This window comes from Aotus nancymaae, unplaced genomic scaffold, assembly GCF_030222135.1.
Source record: "Aotus nancymaae isolate 86718 unplaced genomic scaffold, 86718_ANA_hifiasm-v0.15.2.pri h1tg000004l, whole genome shotgun sequence".
Taxonomy (NCBI): Eukaryota; Metazoa; Chordata; class Mammalia; order Primates; family Aotidae; genus Aotus; species Aotus nancymaae.
The window spans coordinates 18,546,599-18,565,418 of NW_026988415.1; the positions used below are offsets into that span (position 1 = coordinate 18,546,599).

An 18,820-nucleotide genomic window follows, 5' to 3' on the forward strand; every position below is an offset into this window, starting at 1 on the left:
CCAATGATTTCATCTAAATGATCAAATTTGTAGGCATAGGGTTGTTTATAATATAACTGCAGGCTGCCCCAGGAATGGTGGACTGTCTCTGTAATGATAGAGTGCCGCCATAATGGTGGACGCCTCTCCCCCACAGAGCTGGACCATCCCGGGTTCAGCTGTGCTTGCTGTGAAACTCTCAACCCAGAGCGTTTCCAATCTCTTTTTTTTTGTTTTTGTTTTTGATTTTGTGGGGGTGGGACCAGCCGGGCCTGATCGCCTGGCTCCCTGCCTCAGAGCCTTTTGTTTTTTAGTTGAACTGTCAGCTCTCTCCCAGGTGTCCTGGTCGCCTGTTTAATAGGCGCCGGGATCTGTGTGATTTCCCGTGCAGCGACCCACTGCGCCGGCTGAAACCGCGGCTCTGAGATTCACGGCGCTTTTTTTGCCTGGGAATCTCCTGGCCTGGCTCCCTGTTTCAGCTCCCTTTTCTGGCTAAGTGGGAACACAGTCCCGTTTACTCTGCACAGGGAGCAGCTGCGCCTGGGTGCAGGCAAAACAGCCGCGCTGGCCAAAACAGCCGCCCTTGCAACCCATGGGGCTCCTCCACCTGGGAATCTCCTGGTCTGTGGGCAATAAAAATCCATCTGGAAATGCGGCATCCACTCACCCTCTGCACCTTCACTCGGAGCTGCAATCCTGAGCTTCACCTAACCGACCATCTTGGAACTTCCCTCTCCAGATTGGTGGATTTTTAAAATCTTTATTATGGGTCATATTTTTCTGCATCTTTGCATACCAGGTAATTTTTTGATTGAAGTTTACCTTATTTGGTGACAGATGTTTTTATTTCTATAGTCTTGAGCTTTGTTCTAAATGCCGTTAAGTAACTTGGGAAAATTTTGGTCCTTTTAGGTCTTGCTTCTTAATCTTTGTTCAGTAAGACCAGAGCAGTTTACTCTAGGGCCAATTTTTCTCCACTATTAAGGCAGAACTCTCCTGATCACCCAGTACCAGAAGTGTGAATTTTTCTGCTCTGGCTGGTGGGGAAAGGAACTGTTCTCAATCCTGTGGAAGCTTCAGGGATTGTTATCTCTAATGCTCAGGTAGTTTCCCACGCACATAGACATTAGTACTCAGCTAAATAATAGTGGTGGACCCTCTGCATATCTCTGAAGCTCTTTCTTTCTGGTACTCTGCCTTATGAACTCTATTTCCATAGTCTCCCTAGACTCCCAGTTCTGTCTCCTCAACTTGGGAATACCGTCATGTCCTGCCTGAGTTCCTCTCCCTTTGCTGAGGCCCAGAAACTCTCCAGGAAATAAGCTGGGGCATTCATAGGGATCACTTCATTTGGTTTTTGTCTCTCAGTGATCCCTGTCTTCATTGTCTATGTACAGTGTCTTTAAAAAGCATTATTTCATATATTTAATCCATATTTTTAGTTGTTTAAGGTAGGAGGGCAAATCTAACCCCTATTACTCTATCTTAGCCAGAAGCAAAAGTCTATGTTGGGTATTATTCTTGAGAGACAGGTTGGAATAGAGGATACCACAGTGTATTTGGAGTCTAACGTCCTAGATTCAAGGGCCAGCTCTACTGTTTGCTAATTGTCTGATCCAGGGCAAGCTATTTAACCTCCCTAACCTCTTTTGATGCTCAATTTTCTGTTTGGTAAAATGTTTACCCTGCAAGCTTGTGCTGAGAGTGAAATGAGATAAATTGATGTGGAAATATCTAGCTGAGCTCTTGAAACAAAAAGTACTTAATTTTTCCCCACTTTTTGTTAAGAGACATGACTTGGGTAAGTATAGCTGGCACAAAAACAGGAGGTAGGGTGTTGAATACTGGTTTTCTGAATCCCAGTCCTATACTACTATATTATAATCACACTGCATCTTTTTTTTTTAAGGATCCCAAATTATATGTCACCTGAGTCACATACCACTCCCCATCTTTTTTTTTTTTTTCAGGAATAAAAAGGTTCAGAGTTGACAAATGCTTCTAGGAAGCAATTTTAGGGATTAAAATACCAAGTTAGTGCATTTAAGTTTTACCAAAATCTTTGTGACAGTATAATGGACACTCTTGAATTTACTTAAAGACAAGATCATTTGAGGCCACCTTTTTCCATTCTTCCCAGCCCTTGGTGCCATATAAGGATCATGCTTGATACCATTACCCCAGAGCCACCCTCAGCCAGAGGTAAGATATTATGAAAGAATGGAACTCTTAAGAACAAGACTGACCCAACCCATAGAATGTGACCTATTATCAGAGATAATCAGAATCTTTTGATGATTTACCTTGCTAAGCATGGAGAGAGAATTTGGAGTTGTGTGGTCACTTGCAACTGTTGCCGTGACATCTCAAACACTGAACTTGGAAAAGTATTTATAGTCATTCATGCCTTTCTCTCTCTCTCTCTCACACACACACACACTTTCTATCTTACTCTCTCCTCTCCCTTTTACTCTCCTATGAATTTAGGTTACCGCATTCGCCTGGGCTCTAGTACTGACAAGAAAGACACAGGCAGACTCCACGTTGATTTCGCACAGGCTCGAGATGACCTGTATGAGTGGGAGTGTAAACAGCGTATGCTAGCCAGAGAGGAGCGCCATCGTAGAAGAATGGAAGAAGAAAGATTGCGTCCACCATCTCCGCCCCCAGTGGTCCACTATTCAGATCACGAATGCAGCATTGTTGCTGAAAAATTAAAAGGTATCAAAGGCACTCAAACTTCATGATTAAAAGAACTCTTATCTTTAGAGAAGTGTAATAAATATAATTGCATTGTTGGCAGTTAACTTTGAGTTTCCTACTGATGGACTCTAAACATTTCTTGTGTTAGAGCCTTGCAGATAGAGAGGTGAACTTAGTAGTAACTCAAGAACCTGGAAATTTATCCCTACTACCTGTGTCTCTGCTCCTTCATTGTCTCAAGGGATGGCATTTTTCTCTTCAGACATCAGGTGACTAGGAATAAACAAGTTTCCTTCACTTTTCCACATCAGAAAATTTTAGGCATGATCTATGACTTGTGACCTGTAAGTGCCCTCTTTTGTAGTGGATACAAGTTAGGTTTGAATTCCAAGTCAAATGAGTGAATCAGGATAGGATTTGATGTGATCCTGAAAAACTCTGGTAAAATTCTCTTTTTTTTTGAGACGGAGTCTTGCTCTGTCACCAGGCTAGAGTGCAGTGGCGCAATCTCAGCTCACTGCAACCTCCGCCTTCTGGGTTCAAGCAATTCTTCTGCCTCAGCCTCCTGAGTAGCTGGGACCACAGGCACGTGCCATCACGCCTGGCTAATTTTGTTTTTTGTTTTTTTTTTGTATTTTCAGTAGAGACGGGGTTTCACCATGTTGGCCAGGATGGTCTCGATCTTTTGACCTCGTGATCCACCCGCCTCGGCCTCCCAAAGTGCTGGGATTATAGGCGTGAGCCATCACGCCCAGCCAAAATTCTCTTTTTAAAGATGAGAAAATGGAGGCCCAGAAAGTAGTCATGGTGTATGTTCTTCTTAGATTACTCAAAGAGTTAGCCACCACCAACTAAAAAATAAAGACTTTTAAATCACTTTTAAAGGCCAATTTATTTAAAACAGTGACTGTGGAGACTTGCTTAATCAGACTGCTTAATCAGGCTGCTTTCCCATTAGTTTTCATTCTTGTTCCCCTTGTTTGACTCTCAGCCATTTTGTTAATTGAGCATTAATTGCTCTGCCTGGTCTCTAGTCTTAGTAGCTCAAATCCAGTCTTTCTCATTTTCTGAGTATAGATGATTTTATTGAATGAATGCTGGTGTCCCATTGCTCTTATTGATAACACCAATACAGCTCTAATGGTATGAATTTTCCCTGCTTCGTGTCCTCTCAGGTCAGCAAGATACTGGTAATCCTACACTTTCCAAATAGGTCTCCTTCACCAGACATGTTTGTACCACATAGCCTAAGGGATTCACACATGTAAGAAATTGATTTTGACTTTCTTTAAGGGAAAAGCAGAAAACCTAGAGTCCAGAATAGAGGCACAGAAATAATGGTACATTTTGAAAAACTAGAAAGGCTGAAAGAAAGCATTGGCTAAGATGCCAGGTCCAAGACTTGCCTATTCACACAACACCAAACAAATTAGTTTACGTTTTTAAAAAATGAATTTAATGGGTATTTGACCCTCAAGAGAAGCAAAAACTGAGCATCAACATAAAGTCTATATCTAAGTAATAAAGTGAAAAGCTGCTGTAAAGGGGAGGCTGACTGCTTGTTATAAGTCTGCACTGAAAAAAAGGGCAAAAGGCAAGAAATTCAAATTGCAATGAAGGAAATTTCCATTTGACATAAGGGTTTCTAGCCAGAGAAGGATGTGAAGTCCTTGAATTGGGCTTCAATAGATATTAATGGACTCTCCCTCTCTGCAGCCTTTAAGAGTAGAATGTATATGTGGCTATCTTGGGGAGCTGAACCAGAAACTTTGGAAGAGCTTCTCTGCTATCTTAACTAATCACAAAATAACTCTTAAGTAGCTGCAGAAATCTACATGGAGGGTTCCTCAGGCAAAAGAAAAAAGGATGTGGAGAAATATAGAAATAAAATGAATTGCATCAAAATAGATCATGACTGGGACTAAGTGGAAGGCCTGGGGCTGTGGATGGAATGCAGGAGTGATATATAAAAGTCGAAGATGTACATGTTTGTATCTAAAGAATAACCCACTTAACTCTTCCCTGAGGCTCCTTCCAATGCTGTAGTTGCATGGATCCAAGGTAAAGTTACTGTCAAATTTAAGTTAAACTCAGGATTCAAGTTTGTTTTTCCTCATTAAAACACAGGACTGTAGAATTCTGAAGCCCCTCACTAATTCATCTTTTCTTCTGTCTCTCTCTCCCCTCCACCCATGCTCTCTCTCTCTCTCTCTGTCTCTCTCTCTCTCTCTCTCTCTCTCTCTCTCACACACACACACACACACACACACACACACACACACAATCAGAGAGGGTAAGAAATTTGCAATACATGAAAGCTATATATCAGTACAGAAAACTTTTTTCAAGGAAACATTTCTCTTTCTGAAAATTCATCATAGACACAACCAATCTGACTACATTGAGCCTTCCATTCCTCCTGTTTGTCTGCCTGCCTGCTGCCTGTGTGTGCACCTGTGTGTATGTGTGGCTCCTCATCCTCAGCAATTCATTTAACCACCACTGCCAAAAACCACAATGGCCTCTTTGCCAGCATGTTGGGAAAATAGATCAAAATTCGCTTACCTTTGTTGGCTATAAACATAATTTTTTTCAGATGATTCCAAATTCTCAGAAGCTGTGCAGACCTTGCTCACCTGGATAGAGCGAGGAGAGGTAAACCGTCGTAGTGCCAACAACTTCTACTCCATGATCCAGTCGGCCAACAGCCACGTCCGCCGCCTGGTGAATGAGAAAGCTGCCCATGAGAAAGATATGGAAGAAGCAAAGGAGAAGTTCAAGCAAGCCCTTTCTGGAATTCTCATTCAATGTGAGTGGAACTTAGAGTTCTGCTGGAATGATGATAAGTCACTTCACTTAGTCACTTGCTCTCTACAGGAGCCTAGGTCTCCAGAGCCATCTTGTGTGAAGTCTCAAGGCTCCCTTTTTCACTGCCTTGTGCTCTCCTTATATTGTCAAATGCCCAAGCTCCAGTTTCACAGGAATGTGGGCACCTGCTAGCTTCATCTTCTGTGGTATATGTACTTCACCTTCTTAGGAACACTGAACTTTAGGCCACATCCTGTACTTTTACAGCCCTGGGCCTCAATAGAGGGCTGGGTATTTTATTGATAGAGTTACGATGTAGCATTTTAAATCTGCTTTGCTTCAGATTTGTATCATTATCATCATGTAATATGCCTTTCAGAAACTCCATTTCAATGATCAATACAGTTATATTTCCCAAGGTGATTGAATAAAAACCAAATTTGCTACTTCCACATTTTTGATTTAGTTTCCTTTCTTCTACTACCTTTGCTGGATGTCATAGACAGTGGGAGGAGGTGAGAAGCTACCAACATGGCCATTTTCAAAAAGTTCTGCTCCACACCTATCTAAGGTCTCTGAAATGAGCCAGATCAGATAAATTATTAAGTAATTTTTTGCTTACCACATTATAAAATTATACACTCATTTTTTAATATATATTTTATTGCACTTTAGGTTCTGGGATACATGTGCAGAACATGCAGGATTGTTGCATAGGTTCATACATGGCAATATGATTTGCTGCCTCCATCCCCATCACCTATATCTGGCATTTCTCCCCATGTTATCCCTCCCCAACTCCCTACCCCACACTGTCCCTCCCCTGGTTCCCCCCAACAGACCCCAGTTATACTTGTATTTTTTCAGTAATAAGTGTATTCACCTTAAGAATAAGAGTACAATTTTATGACTTTGCTTTTAAACAATTATGGTCCACTTTTTCCAAACTTGACTTCCCTATACTTGACTCATACATAATTGTGATTAAGGGGGAGTTGTTTCATTTGCCACTTGTATTTTGAAAGTATACATGGGCATAAAATCCAGGAGGCAAAAGCACATGTCTTCAGGATTTCAGGATAAAATTTGAAAAAAGAGAAAGCAGCATGCATCATGGGAATATAAATCCTTAAGTCATTAGAAGACAGGGTGCAAACAGGGCCAAAAAAAAAACACCACCTCTGGATTTTCTTAATGTGAACACCCAACCAGACAGGGGCTCTTGTCTTGCTTTTCTTTTCCCCTAAGAGTCATGTCTAAGCTTTCCCTCTCTTGAACTGATTGGGATAAAGCCCCAGAATATCTGCATACATTTCCCTGTTTGGCATTTTAAGAGACCTTGAAAAATACTCTCTAGGACCACACTTACATTGTATTCTTTCCTAAAACTTATATTTCTCCAGTCAACAGTCTATCTAGGTAGACTTTAAAAGGATTCAGTCCATCTTAGGTTTTGATCTGATGCTTTTGGTTAAACATACCTCAGAATAGTAAAGGCATGAATTCTGTTGAAGCAAGGAATCCAAGTTTATATCAGCGGGCTATGAAAGGAGCCAGGGGTAGAAAGTTCCGGTACAGTTTGCCATTTTCTTCATGCTGTGCAGAGTTGCTAGTACACTAAAGACAAGACTAAATTAAAGTGCATTTGCTAGGACTATTCCTCTCCTGCCTCCATGAATTCACACTGCCTGTATTCAAACTCCAGTTGTTACCACTTTACCCTAAACCTCTGGTGTTCCCTTTTGTCTTTCTGTATGTTGATGTCTTTTCCTTTGAGTCCGCTTTAAAATCACAGTACCCCAACACATGTAGTCTTTTCCAAGCACAACCACAGCCTAGTATAGTGTCATAACAAGAAGATACAACGAGCCTGATGCTTCTCTTTTATTTCATTTCTTTTTTCCTCTCTTTTTCCATCCCGGATGATACTCTGGCCTGATCCAACTACTGATTCAATGCTGCAGTTGAGCAGATAGTGGCTGTGTACCATTCTGCCTCCAAGCAGAAGGCATGGGACCACTTCACAAAAGCCCAGCGTAAAAACATCAGCGTGTGGTGCAAACAAGCTGAGGTTGGTGACTTTTTATTCTGGTAGCCCCTCAGGGGGACAGTTTCTTTCTTTAACAAGTTATTGATTTGGAGTTTAGCCAGAATTAAATAGTGCCAAGCTCCCATGGTCACACAAGGCCCTAATGAAACACTAAGACATGTTCTATAGCCTGTCACTGTGTCCAGACCACCTGCTGTCAAAAGGGTAATAAATGGTGAATGTGCTGTGGTGAATGCATTCTGCTGGATGGAAACCTGGCTAGTGAAAATGCAGCTGGGATAATTATAAGTTTACTTCTCTAAGCTAGCTAGTCTTGAGTACAACAATAATTAGTGACCTGCACTTCTAGTGTTAGTAATATTGGGGCTGCCTTACATTTTTTAGTGTCTTGACAGTGGAGGACGGAAGCTGCCTGGTGTTACACTGGATCATTGAAATTTCTGAGCTGCTTTTATCAAATTCATTTAGTCATCTTTATAGGTGGATGCTTTAAGGGTAACAGGACCCTGATCTTAGGTTAAGGTTGTCACACACCTCTCTGCTTATACTCAACTGACGTTTTTAGCATAACACTAGAATAAATGTGATATGATTAGTTTGCTATTCTGAATCAAAGATTAAAAATCGAGATGGGATATTTCACTGATCTGCCATTGGAAATCCTGTTACATATGCCTCAAGCCCTCCTATTCCTATGGGCAACTTCCTTACCAACCCCTAATATTTTCAATTTATATATGCAGCAACTTTTTCAACTACATTTCTGGTCCTCTTTGCCAGCCTGGTAGCAGTCCCATTATATCTATCAATGTAAATTGTCATATTCCTTAACTTTTAAATAGCATTTAAAAGATATTTACATTTATAATGTGCTTTCACATCGGTTATCTCACCTGTGTGAGTCTCACAATAGACATGGTGGAGTGAAAAAAGTATCAAACTCAGAGCCAAACATGAATTCAAATCTCAGCTCTGACGTTAGAGCTGTGTGACTGAGCAGCTTATTCAGCCTTTGTCAGTCTCTATTTCTTCGCCTGTAAATTAAAGACAATAATGAAACCAGTCTTCTGGGATTAGATGAGTTAGGAAATGTGTAAACAGTTTGAAAAATAGAGTATTACTTCAGTTTTTATTAAAAACTTCATAAGAGTTAGTGAGTAGGTATAGAATTCATGCTTTACATGCAGGAAAACTGAAACATAAAAATGTTAAGTGATTTACACAAAATTACAAAGCTACCAAATGGACTAGAAATTATTCTTCTCACTGTGAGCTCTGGTGCAAAATGCTTTGTGGTCTTGAGCTAGTCATTTAACCTTTGTGAATCTTTGTTTCTTAACCTATAAAGTAAAGATAATAATTTCTCTCTGTCCATCACGAGAATATATTAGATTGTTTGTGTGAGAATAATTCGAAAACCATGAAAATCATTTAGGAGAAAATAAGCCAAACCCTGTTTATAAACTGATAGTATCTGAGCCATCAATTCCAGCACAGCAAAGGGATCTGGGAGTCACTAGAGAGAAATCCCTGAAGACATTCATCTAATGGGTAGGTAGAGTCAGAAAAAGCCAATAGCATCTTTACTTGTTTTTTAAAGAATTAGGTAAAAAAGGAAGCTATTATCTTACTGTAGCACAAAATGGTTTTAGAATCCTTGGGCTGCCTCATGTTCACCTTCAACAAACAAAATTCAACTTTGTGATTCAAATGTTTACTGATCACTTTCTCTATCTCAAGCACTATTATGGGCAACATAGAATGAAATGATCTTTGCCTTCAGGCAGCCAGAAGGGTAATGAAAGTGATCAAGAGGAGTGGAATTTCACACGCTAAATTTGAAATATCCAGTCTTCAGTTCAGAAGAATAAAAGTCGAGAGAAAAATGCTCAATAGGTCTTATGATTGTAGAAAAGCAATATGGCATTAAGTTTCTACGTTCCCTTTGATACACATACACTTCTAAGCCCTCTTTGGGTTAAAAGAAGTTGGCTGAACGGCCCCACCCTTTAAGGAAAGCCCTGACAGTACAACATTGCCTTTTTGCAGGAGGAAGGGAGCCTCTGGTTGGAATGCTGATTTGCCTAGGTCACAACACTTTTGTAAACTATGAGGCCATAAAATATTACCCATCAATATTATATTCCTCAAGGATCTGTGTAGTTATTAGGTTGGTACAAAAGTAATTGCAGTTTTTGCCATTAATATTTCAAGCCTATTTATCTGGTGAGTATATACTTGAGTTTAATTAGACTCACAGTAGAGATAGCTATACATACTACTGAGCTAGAGACTCTTAGGACCTACAGAGAACTGAGATATTTGTACCCTATTACCCGATATTGTAACAGAACTTCCTTGGCAGAGTGGTGATGATAAAGTATGTGACCAACATGACTTTCCAAGAGCTACATGTTTCATGATGTGACTTGTAGACTGTAGAAATCCCCAAAAATTCTTCCTGCTTGTTTGATTGAATTAAATTAAGGTCCACCTTGAATATCTCAAATCTTGTTCAGTACAACAGCTGAAAGTGGGAGATAGCTCATAACCTTCCTCTGGTATTGCATTCCCTAAACCTAAAAGATCTCTTTCATTTTATGTTGGTGCCTCTTTAAGTCATAGTTTGTTTTTGTTTTCATTTTCGTCCTTGTTTTTTTTTTTTTTTTTACCTCTGCAAACTTTTACTTGATAGCACGCAACTATGAAGACTAAAAGGAGGTATGCTGTGGGAAATAAATAAATCATCCTCTTAAATTGTCGCTGCCTCTTAGCACTCCCTGAAAATCAGAACATCTCAAAAACTTAATCAGCTGGCTTATTTTTGACCTAGGCATCCAAGCTACATACAACTCATAAGCCAAGGGTTTCATGAAGGTGAAAGTTTCTGATGTTCAACTTTTTTACCAGTTGCATCTGAGAACAAGTCAACCAATGATATTCTCATGTCACAAAGTACCTGTTGCTTGTCTCATTGACATCCTTCTACCAGCAGCCAACGTAGTCTTACTCTGCTGAGAGAAAGGATATAGAATATGAAGAAAAACTTTCTACCTTTGAGGAGCTTAGACACTGCCTTTCTTAGTATATGTCAAGCAGACTAGGTTGCTAATGAGTCTTTTTCATTGCTTTACTTTCCTGATTTATATGTATATGAGGTCCCTGCTAACACAACTGAAAAGGGTATTAGGAGAAGGCTAAAGTCCCTCCCCTTACTAAAAGTTGGTTTCTACAATGACCTTACTGGCAGTTCTGTGTGTTGTAGGATCTCTTTTTCTACAGAATCACTGAAAACCTATGTGTTTCTCTCTAACTGGCCTAGATTAGAAGCTAATGCTTTGATAATGTATAAAAACTAGAGCCATAACAATAAGCCCTAGGAGATAACCTCTTATCTCCTCCCTCAGATGAGCTTTGACACCATTGGGCTAGAGGAAACGGGACTTGATGATTGCTAGTACTGTTGTAAAATGAAATACTGTGATTGCTAAAATAACTTTCTTTCTAGAATTACAGGCCTACCATTTCAAACTCTGAAGAACTGTTTACGGATAGATATTCAAATAATCCGCATACCCTTGGTTTAGGACCCATCTGCACTAACACCAGTTATTGGCCTTCAGCCATTGAAAAACATCTAACACAATTTGGATCAACCTAATTTGTATTTCCACTATATATCATGCAATAGACATTAATTAAGAAACTGAGTTTGTACTTGCTTCATTATATTAAATGGTATCTCAGAATCAAATTTTTACGTAAGTGTAGAAGCTATCTCCCCATCCTCTGCTTCTTCCCATTCCCTTGTCTGATCCCTTCTCCACCAATTTTCCTCTTAATATTGAAAGTCTTAGACCAGGCACGGTGGCTCATGCCTGTAATCTCAGTACTTTGGGATGCTGATCCAGGCAGATTGCTTGAGCTCAGGAGTTTGAGACCAGCTTGGACAACATGGTAAAACCCCGTCTCTCCAAAAAATACAAAAAATATCGGGGTGTGGTGGCCCACACCTGTGGTCCCAGCTACTTGGGAGGCTGAGGTAGGAGGATCGCTTGAGCCCAGGAGGTCGAGGCTATAGTGAGCCATGATCACACCACTACACTCCAGCCTGGGTGACAGAGCAAGACCCTGTTAAAAAAAAAAAACTAAAAAAAGAAAGAAAGAAAGTCTAGGTAAGTAGAATTTTGTTACACATTTAATAAGGAACTTTGATTTTCTGGTAATCATGTTCCTATCATAAAACATGAATGAGATTAATTTAAATCCACATAAATTCTTGTGAAACTATAGTTAGATAATTAATGTGTAATGATTTATGATTTGCTTACTTTATGATAAATCAAAAATTTTTTCATGTATTTTTCTGTCTCAGATTTCAGTTTCATTCTATATGAAAGTGCATTGTCCCCCATTATAGAGTAGTGTGTGAATTTCTAAGCTTCAGAAAAAGTTATTGTTACAACAGACACAAAGTCATTATAATGTGCTTCCAGAAATCACTAACAGTTCACTGTTGAAATGAAAAATATCACAGATCTACTGTGGGCAAGAGAACGGTATAAAAACTTCAGGAGGGCTATCTTACCTTTTTTGATGTAGTCTACCAGTGATGTGAGCCAGTCAATTTCAGGTAGAGATTTATAAATGCAAACTGCTGAAAAATGTTTCTGCATACCATTGCCACTCTTTTGGTTTCAGCACTGGATTCAAAATGCCAGGATGGGAAATGGGGCAAATCTGGGAGACAGCTATTTTCTTTGCTGTCTGCTCTTCAGTGGCTCAGAGATTTTCTCCTGCCTGCACCTATGTCCAAACTAGGTAGAATGCCTTCCTCAGGTTCATGTCACCTTTTAGCCCTTCACTCTGAAGGTATTAGTTAGGGTTTCCTTCCCAAAGTAGAACTTTTCTGATCCAACAAGAGAATACAGAAAACAAGTAGCTCAGACATCAAGTGTTTTAAGGGAAAGATTTTCAAAGAATTAAAACCTCACTCCTTATTTTTGGGGGTACTGTCACTTACTAAATGTTCCCAATAAGCTTACTTTACTATACTACCCCATAACCTCTGCTGTTCTCTTTATCTCCCATGCGTGTGATATAGTATTGGGTATTTCTAGAAGAACAATGATATGAGCCTGTGTTTCTTTGTAGCTAGAAAGGATTGTCTAGTGGGGGCTCTGAGCTCTGCCACTTTGCCTGCCTGACTGAACAACTTAGGGAAACATACCCCTGAGTTTTTCTTATCCTTATTTTATTATCAGTTAAAGCAATTGGCGATTCTTATTCCTGAAGTACTTTGAAACATTTAGGTAAAATTTGTTCATAGGTCTGTTATGTATCTGGGGATTTCTGAGGATGTGAAAGACTCTAGATAAGCTGTATCACATAGTTTTTGAACTTTTTATGTTTCTAAGAAAAGATTATACTTTTTTGCCCAGCTGAAAGCGTAAAGATGTTTTGTGGATGCTGAAAAGCTGGAGGACATGTCTTAGCTGTCAGATATTCCTGCTCTGGGACATTTCCCTAGAAGGAACATACTTTAGTCTTCTGAGAAACACAATAGCTTTCACAGGGTTATGTGACATGTTTGTGAACTGAGAGTTGGTCTCTGCTTATACTTTCTAACAGTCTACATTTTTGTTAGGCAACTAGAAAGCCATGACTTTTCCTGATGCAGTAAGTTGTACAATATTCTAATTTGCCAATGACAAACTTCATTTTAATCACCTTTCCCCATAACAGCTCTTTGGTGATAACTGAAAATCAGACTCCTGAGATAGAATGAATTATCAGAAATGAGAAATTCCTTTATTGTTCTCTGTCCAATGAGTTTGAATAAGACAAAGCAAATCTCTTGACACACCCCTTTAAAGTTCATTTTTCTCAAGCAAGTCATTATTTTATTCTATTTTAAGTAATGCCCCTGAAGCACATGGGAGATGCTATGTTAGCATCTTCTTTTTCTATTCTTATCAGCCGTGATACTAAATAGCTCACTTTTTCAAAAATAGTCTTTTATTTATTTTTAGTAAAAACTTGAGTTAGAAATCATTACTTTTCCTGATAAAACGAATAAAAAGGAGGATTTTTGTTGGATTAATGACTAATTATATCATCAATTATTTAAAAATTCATTTGAAATATATATAATTCCCCTAAATGGAGGCAATTTTCACAGACAACTTCAGATATTTCCTTTGTACAGCCCAGTACAGGCTAATCCAAGCAAGGAATTCTCAGTTCAGTGCTGAGGAGCCTCTGACAGCCATTAATTGGCCTCTAAATGATTGCAAGCTGTTTCAAAATGCAAACTTATTGTGCTTACCTTTTTAAAGTGACTTTTCTCATGGGATCTTGATCATTTTCAGTGTTTTTCATGCCTCCCTGAAGGTCTGTGTTTATATCTGTTAGCAGTTCCCTTCAGCCTGAAGAACTTTCTTCAGCATTTTCTATAGTGCAAGCCTGTTGGTGATGAATTCTTTCATTTAATTTTGTCTGAAAATATACCTCAGCTTTATTCTTGAGAGAATTTGTCTCTGAATATAGAATTCTGAATAAATGGATATTTGTATTTTTTCATGAACTCTAAAAATTTTATTTCACTGAGTTCTGGCCTTAAATTGTTTCTGAAGGAAGTCAAAGTATTCAAATTGTTGTTCCCCTCTATATAATGTATTACTTTTCTCTGGCCGCTTTCCAGAGTTTTCTCTTTAGCTTTCTGCTGTTTTAATATGATGTGCTTTTTTCACACGTATCCTGCTTGGGGTTCACTGAGCTCTTTGAATATGTAGATTAATGTCTTTCATCAAATTTCAGAAATTGCCAACCCTTGTTTCTTCAAATCTTTTTAAATTATTTTTTATCTCCTCTTTTTCTGCGGTTTTATTTACATGTATCTTAGACCTTTGGATGCAATCTCACAAGATCCCAAGACTCTGTTTTTTTAAATATATATATCTTTATCTGTGTTCTTCAGGTTGGATATGTTTGTATTTCTCTCTCTTTAAATTCTCTCATTATTCTGTCATCTATATTCTACTTTTAGGCTTGTCTGGTTATTTTTATTTCAGATATCATTTTCTAGCTATAGAATTACCCAGATGTGGTAGTTATCAGACAAGGATTACAAAGCAGCTATTATAACTATTCTCAGTGATATAACAGAAATATGCTCATAATGAATGAAAGGATAGGTAATCTCAGCAGAGGAATAGAAATTTTTTTAAAGAATCCTTGATTCTTTTCATTTTCAGACAAAAGAACTCTTGGCTCCTTTTAAAAATTTCTATTCCTCTGCTGAGATTTTCTATATTTTCATTCATTATATTTTCTTTACATCATAAGCATAGTTATAATAGCTGATTTAATTTCTTGTCTGCTAAATTACCACATCTAGGTTACTTCAGCGTTGGTGTCCGTTAATTGTCCTTTCTTTTAGAAATGGGCCATCTCTTTCCAGTTTTTATATGTCAAGTAATTTGGGGCTGTATCCTAAATATTATGGCTATTATGTTGTGAAGACTCTGGATTCTGCTATGTTCCTTCAAAGAATGTTGACTTGGTTTTCTTTTGTTTTAATGGTCAATTTACCTGGTTGGATTCGAGATGGGAATTCTATATCTTGGATAGAAGCTTAGTTGTCATTTCAGTTCTTTTAGCCTTAGCTGTGCTGTTTGGAATCTTCCTTGTGCTTTCTTGGCTCAGGTATCATGCAGACATTTGAGCAGGTCTTATATACAGAATTTGAAGTTCTTTCCCCCTGCCTCTATTGTCTTCTTTCTGGGATTCCCTTCTTATTTTCCAGTTGCAGTAATTGCCCTGAACTCTCCTTGAGTTCTTAGGCCATAAAGGCTATGGGTTTTCTATTAGAAATTTAGCCATCTTATGAGGTGCTAACTCTGGTCTACCCTCACACTAAATGGCCCTTTAAAAACTAAGAGATTCACCCTATGCTATTCTTTTCTTCTAAGTGTTAGCTTCCCTTCAGAATATGTCTACCTCAGATGAAATGGCCCTTTAAAAACTGAGAGACTCACCTATGCTATTCCTTTCTTCCAAGTGTCAGCTTCTCTTCAGATATGTCTGCTTTTGTTCCCTCTCCAATATCATCAAGTAGTTATGGGTTTTGTTTTGTGTTTTGTACAAAGATTATAGTTATTATCCATGGGAGGGTTGGTCTGGTAGAATATTACTCCTGAAAGCTCATCTTTGCTGTGATTTCTAAAACTACAAAAACTCAATTAAGAGTTATGTTGAACACAACTATAAAAGGACAGAGAAGAGGATGGCAAGCAGCAAAATTAAAGGGTCCAACATGGGGAGGTGAAAATGGCAGAACCCTTAAAGGAAAGTCCACAAGTCTATGTAAGAGGTAAAATGTCTTTCATGGCCAAAAGCACTTTCTAATACGAGAGGAATATAAGAATCATAGACTCCTAGAGCTCTGGGTCTGGAAAGAAAGCCTAATGCAAGATAGAGTGTAACCAAGTCTGCTTTGTCTGAGACTGTTTTACTTTCAGCATGCCTCTTTGCCTTAAGAGTGTTTGGAGAATTTTTTTCCTAATATGTGAGAAAAAATGCTGCTTTATCTTACCCTTAACTCTGTTCATGTCCTCAATATTTTCAAGGCATTCCCACCTAAAAAGCATACCTCTTAACCTTAGGAAATTCGCAACATTCATAATGATGAATTAATGGGAATCAGGCGAGAAGAAGAAATGGAAATGTCTGATGATGAAATAGAAGAAACAACAGAAACAAAAGAAACTGAGGAGTCAGGTAAAGATAATTCTGTTTTGTTATTTAACAAATATGTACTTGCAGACAAGATATTTTCAAACCTATAATACCTAGTAAGGTATGGACACCAACCCATCAGTCTGGATACCAACTAGAAATAGTTGGTGAGGCCATATATGTACACATTGGCTGAATATCAGACCTGTGGCTATAGGATTTTCTGTAATTTTCATTTGCATTGAAGTGCCTAATGAAAAGTGGACTTTCTTTTTCTTTTCTTTTTTTTTTTAGATGGAGTCTTGCCCCATCACCAGGCTTGAGAGCAGTGGCATGATCTTGGCTCACTGCAACCTCCGCCTCCCAGGTTCAAGCAATTCTCTGCCTCAGCCTCCTGAGTAGCTGGGACCACAGGTGCACACCACCATGCCCAGCTAATTTTTTGTATTTCTAGTAGAGACATGGTTTCACCATATTGGACCAGCTGGTCTTGAACTCCTGACCTTGTAATCCACCCATACTGGGATTTACAGGCGTGAGCCACAACACCCAGCCAAAAGTGGAATTTCTTTTCCAAAAAGCACTGGGCATTTAGGTAGCTCTAACCTAGTATAGTCAGAACCTCACTGTGAGACAGAGGTTATGTTATAGGTCCTTAGTGGGACCCACAGGGCAAACTTTTTGAACAATAGGACAATACCCACCCCCTTCAATTTCATAATAAAGTATCTTGGATGGGAGAATTACCACTGCAGATAATAAAATATCCAGAAGACTACTCTTTTCAGGCAAACGCTTTCAATCTTAGAAGTTAGATTATAGGCAGATACAGTGGAAAAGGCATTGGACCTAAAGTTGAAACACCTGAGTTCTGGTTCCAACTCTGTCCTTCTTGACTTAGGAGGGACTTCTTCCCCAGTGAGCCTCAGCTTTCACACTTGTAAGAAGTACATTATAAAAACCATCTAACAGCCAGGCGCGGTGGCTCACGCCTGTAATCTCAGCACTTTGGAAGGCAGAGGTGGGTGGATCACCTGAGGTCAGGAGTTCGAGACTAGCCTGACCATAATGGTGAAACCCAATCTCTACTAAAAATACAAAAAATTAGCCAGGCGTGATGGCAGGCGCCTGTAATCCCAGCTACTCGGGAGGCTGAGGCGGGAGAATCCCTTGAAACCGGGAGGCAGACATTGCAGTGAGCCGAGGTCACACCGTTGTGCTCCAGCCTGGGCAACAAGAGGGAAACTCCATCTCAAAAAATAAAAAAAATCTAACAGGGATTTTCTGATGGATAAATTAGTTTATCCATTTATTTAATAACTATTACATACTAAGCACTATACTGGAGATTGGAGATATAGTTGTATGCTGTTCCTGCTGTGTGTGTGTGTGTGTGTGTGTAAAAGAGAGAGAAATTATAATTCAAATCTGAATTTCCTGGTTCCAGTACTTGTATAGTGAAGTCAGCAGCTCTGTAGCCACTTGAGTGGTCTTAGAATTTTCTCTCCATAAACAGAAACTCTGAAGGAAAGAAAAATACCAAGTCAGACTTTTAAAAAGATATTCATTAGCTGTTACACCTGAATTTTTTCTATTTTTGCCATATGTTTGAACCCTAAACATACAAACTGCTATCTATATTGAATACACCATTTGTAATCAGTGGTTAGCTAGCATTTTCAGTATAGTCAACTAATTACTGCAAATAAATACTATAAGCTTATAGCCAAAATAAACAAAGAGTAGAGTAAGTATTGAACTATTCAAATTATTTAAGTGCTTATATAGGATGTTTTGTAGCTGATTAATCTTTCACTTGTATGATTGTTTACACCTCAGTATCTACAGTATTGTACACAGTGTTTATCCAGTGTTACCATGAAATAAATGTCACCATAAGTTTGAGCATCCACTTGATAAATTGCTGAGTTTGTGGAGTTATTGAGGGAGGAGAGGGGTGAATGGGAGATTCAGACTGTACGCGCTTACTAGGGTTATATAATTGCATTTTGCTTCTATATCTCTTTTGAGTTAAAAGCTGTATTGGCCACTGCACAGAGTCTCATTCATTTAGAGACTGGAAACTCCCTGACAGATCATCTTATAGCTATTTTCTTTCCTGTTCCACATGCCAGGATGCTGCTTTGTCAAATAAAGCTATCTACAATAGACTTAATGGAGCTTACCAAATAGCTTTTCTCCCAGAAGGTTTCAATTCATTTTAATTCAAGGACTTTTGTGCATTTTTCTTCCCCTCGATTGTATCTAATTCTGTTATCTTGCTTCTATAGTACTCAACTGCAGAAATCCTGCTCAATGTGAGTCAGTGAATAGGTCCTCAGTTTTTATCTAAAGCGGCTACATGTTTTAGCTATCACTTGGTTCCAATTAAAAGCTTAAGCAACTAGATCTCAGAGTTGTTGTTTTTTTCCCCTCTGTCCATGCTATCAAACTTGAATTATAGGAAACTATGGCATGTTTCTGGTTAGATTTTACTTCCCAAAGAAAGTAAAACCAGCCTAGAAGTCTCAGTTACCTTTC

The 18,820-nt window shown here is 38.9% G+C and overlaps 1 protein-coding gene across 5 annotated transcripts in view; it reads left to right on the forward strand.

Moving 5' to 3' along the window:
• Nucleotides 1-18,820, forward strand: part of ENOX2 (ecto-NOX disulfide-thiol exchanger 2) — a 299,872-nt gene that overhangs the window by 247,933 nt on the left and 33,119 nt on the right. For all 5 annotated transcript variants that reach the window (XM_012458755.2, XM_012458756.2, XM_064361158.1 and 2 more), the window contains 4 exons: nucleotides 2,467-2,700; nucleotides 5,279-5,491; nucleotides 7,455-7,561; nucleotides 16,207-16,321. In XM_012458755.2, coding sequence (XP_012314178.2) covers nucleotides 2,467-2,700; nucleotides 5,279-5,491; nucleotides 7,455-7,561; nucleotides 16,207-16,321 — 669 coding nt within the window. The remainder of the gene's footprint in view (nucleotides 1-2,466; nucleotides 2,701-5,278; nucleotides 5,492-7,454; nucleotides 7,562-16,206; nucleotides 16,322-18,820) is intronic.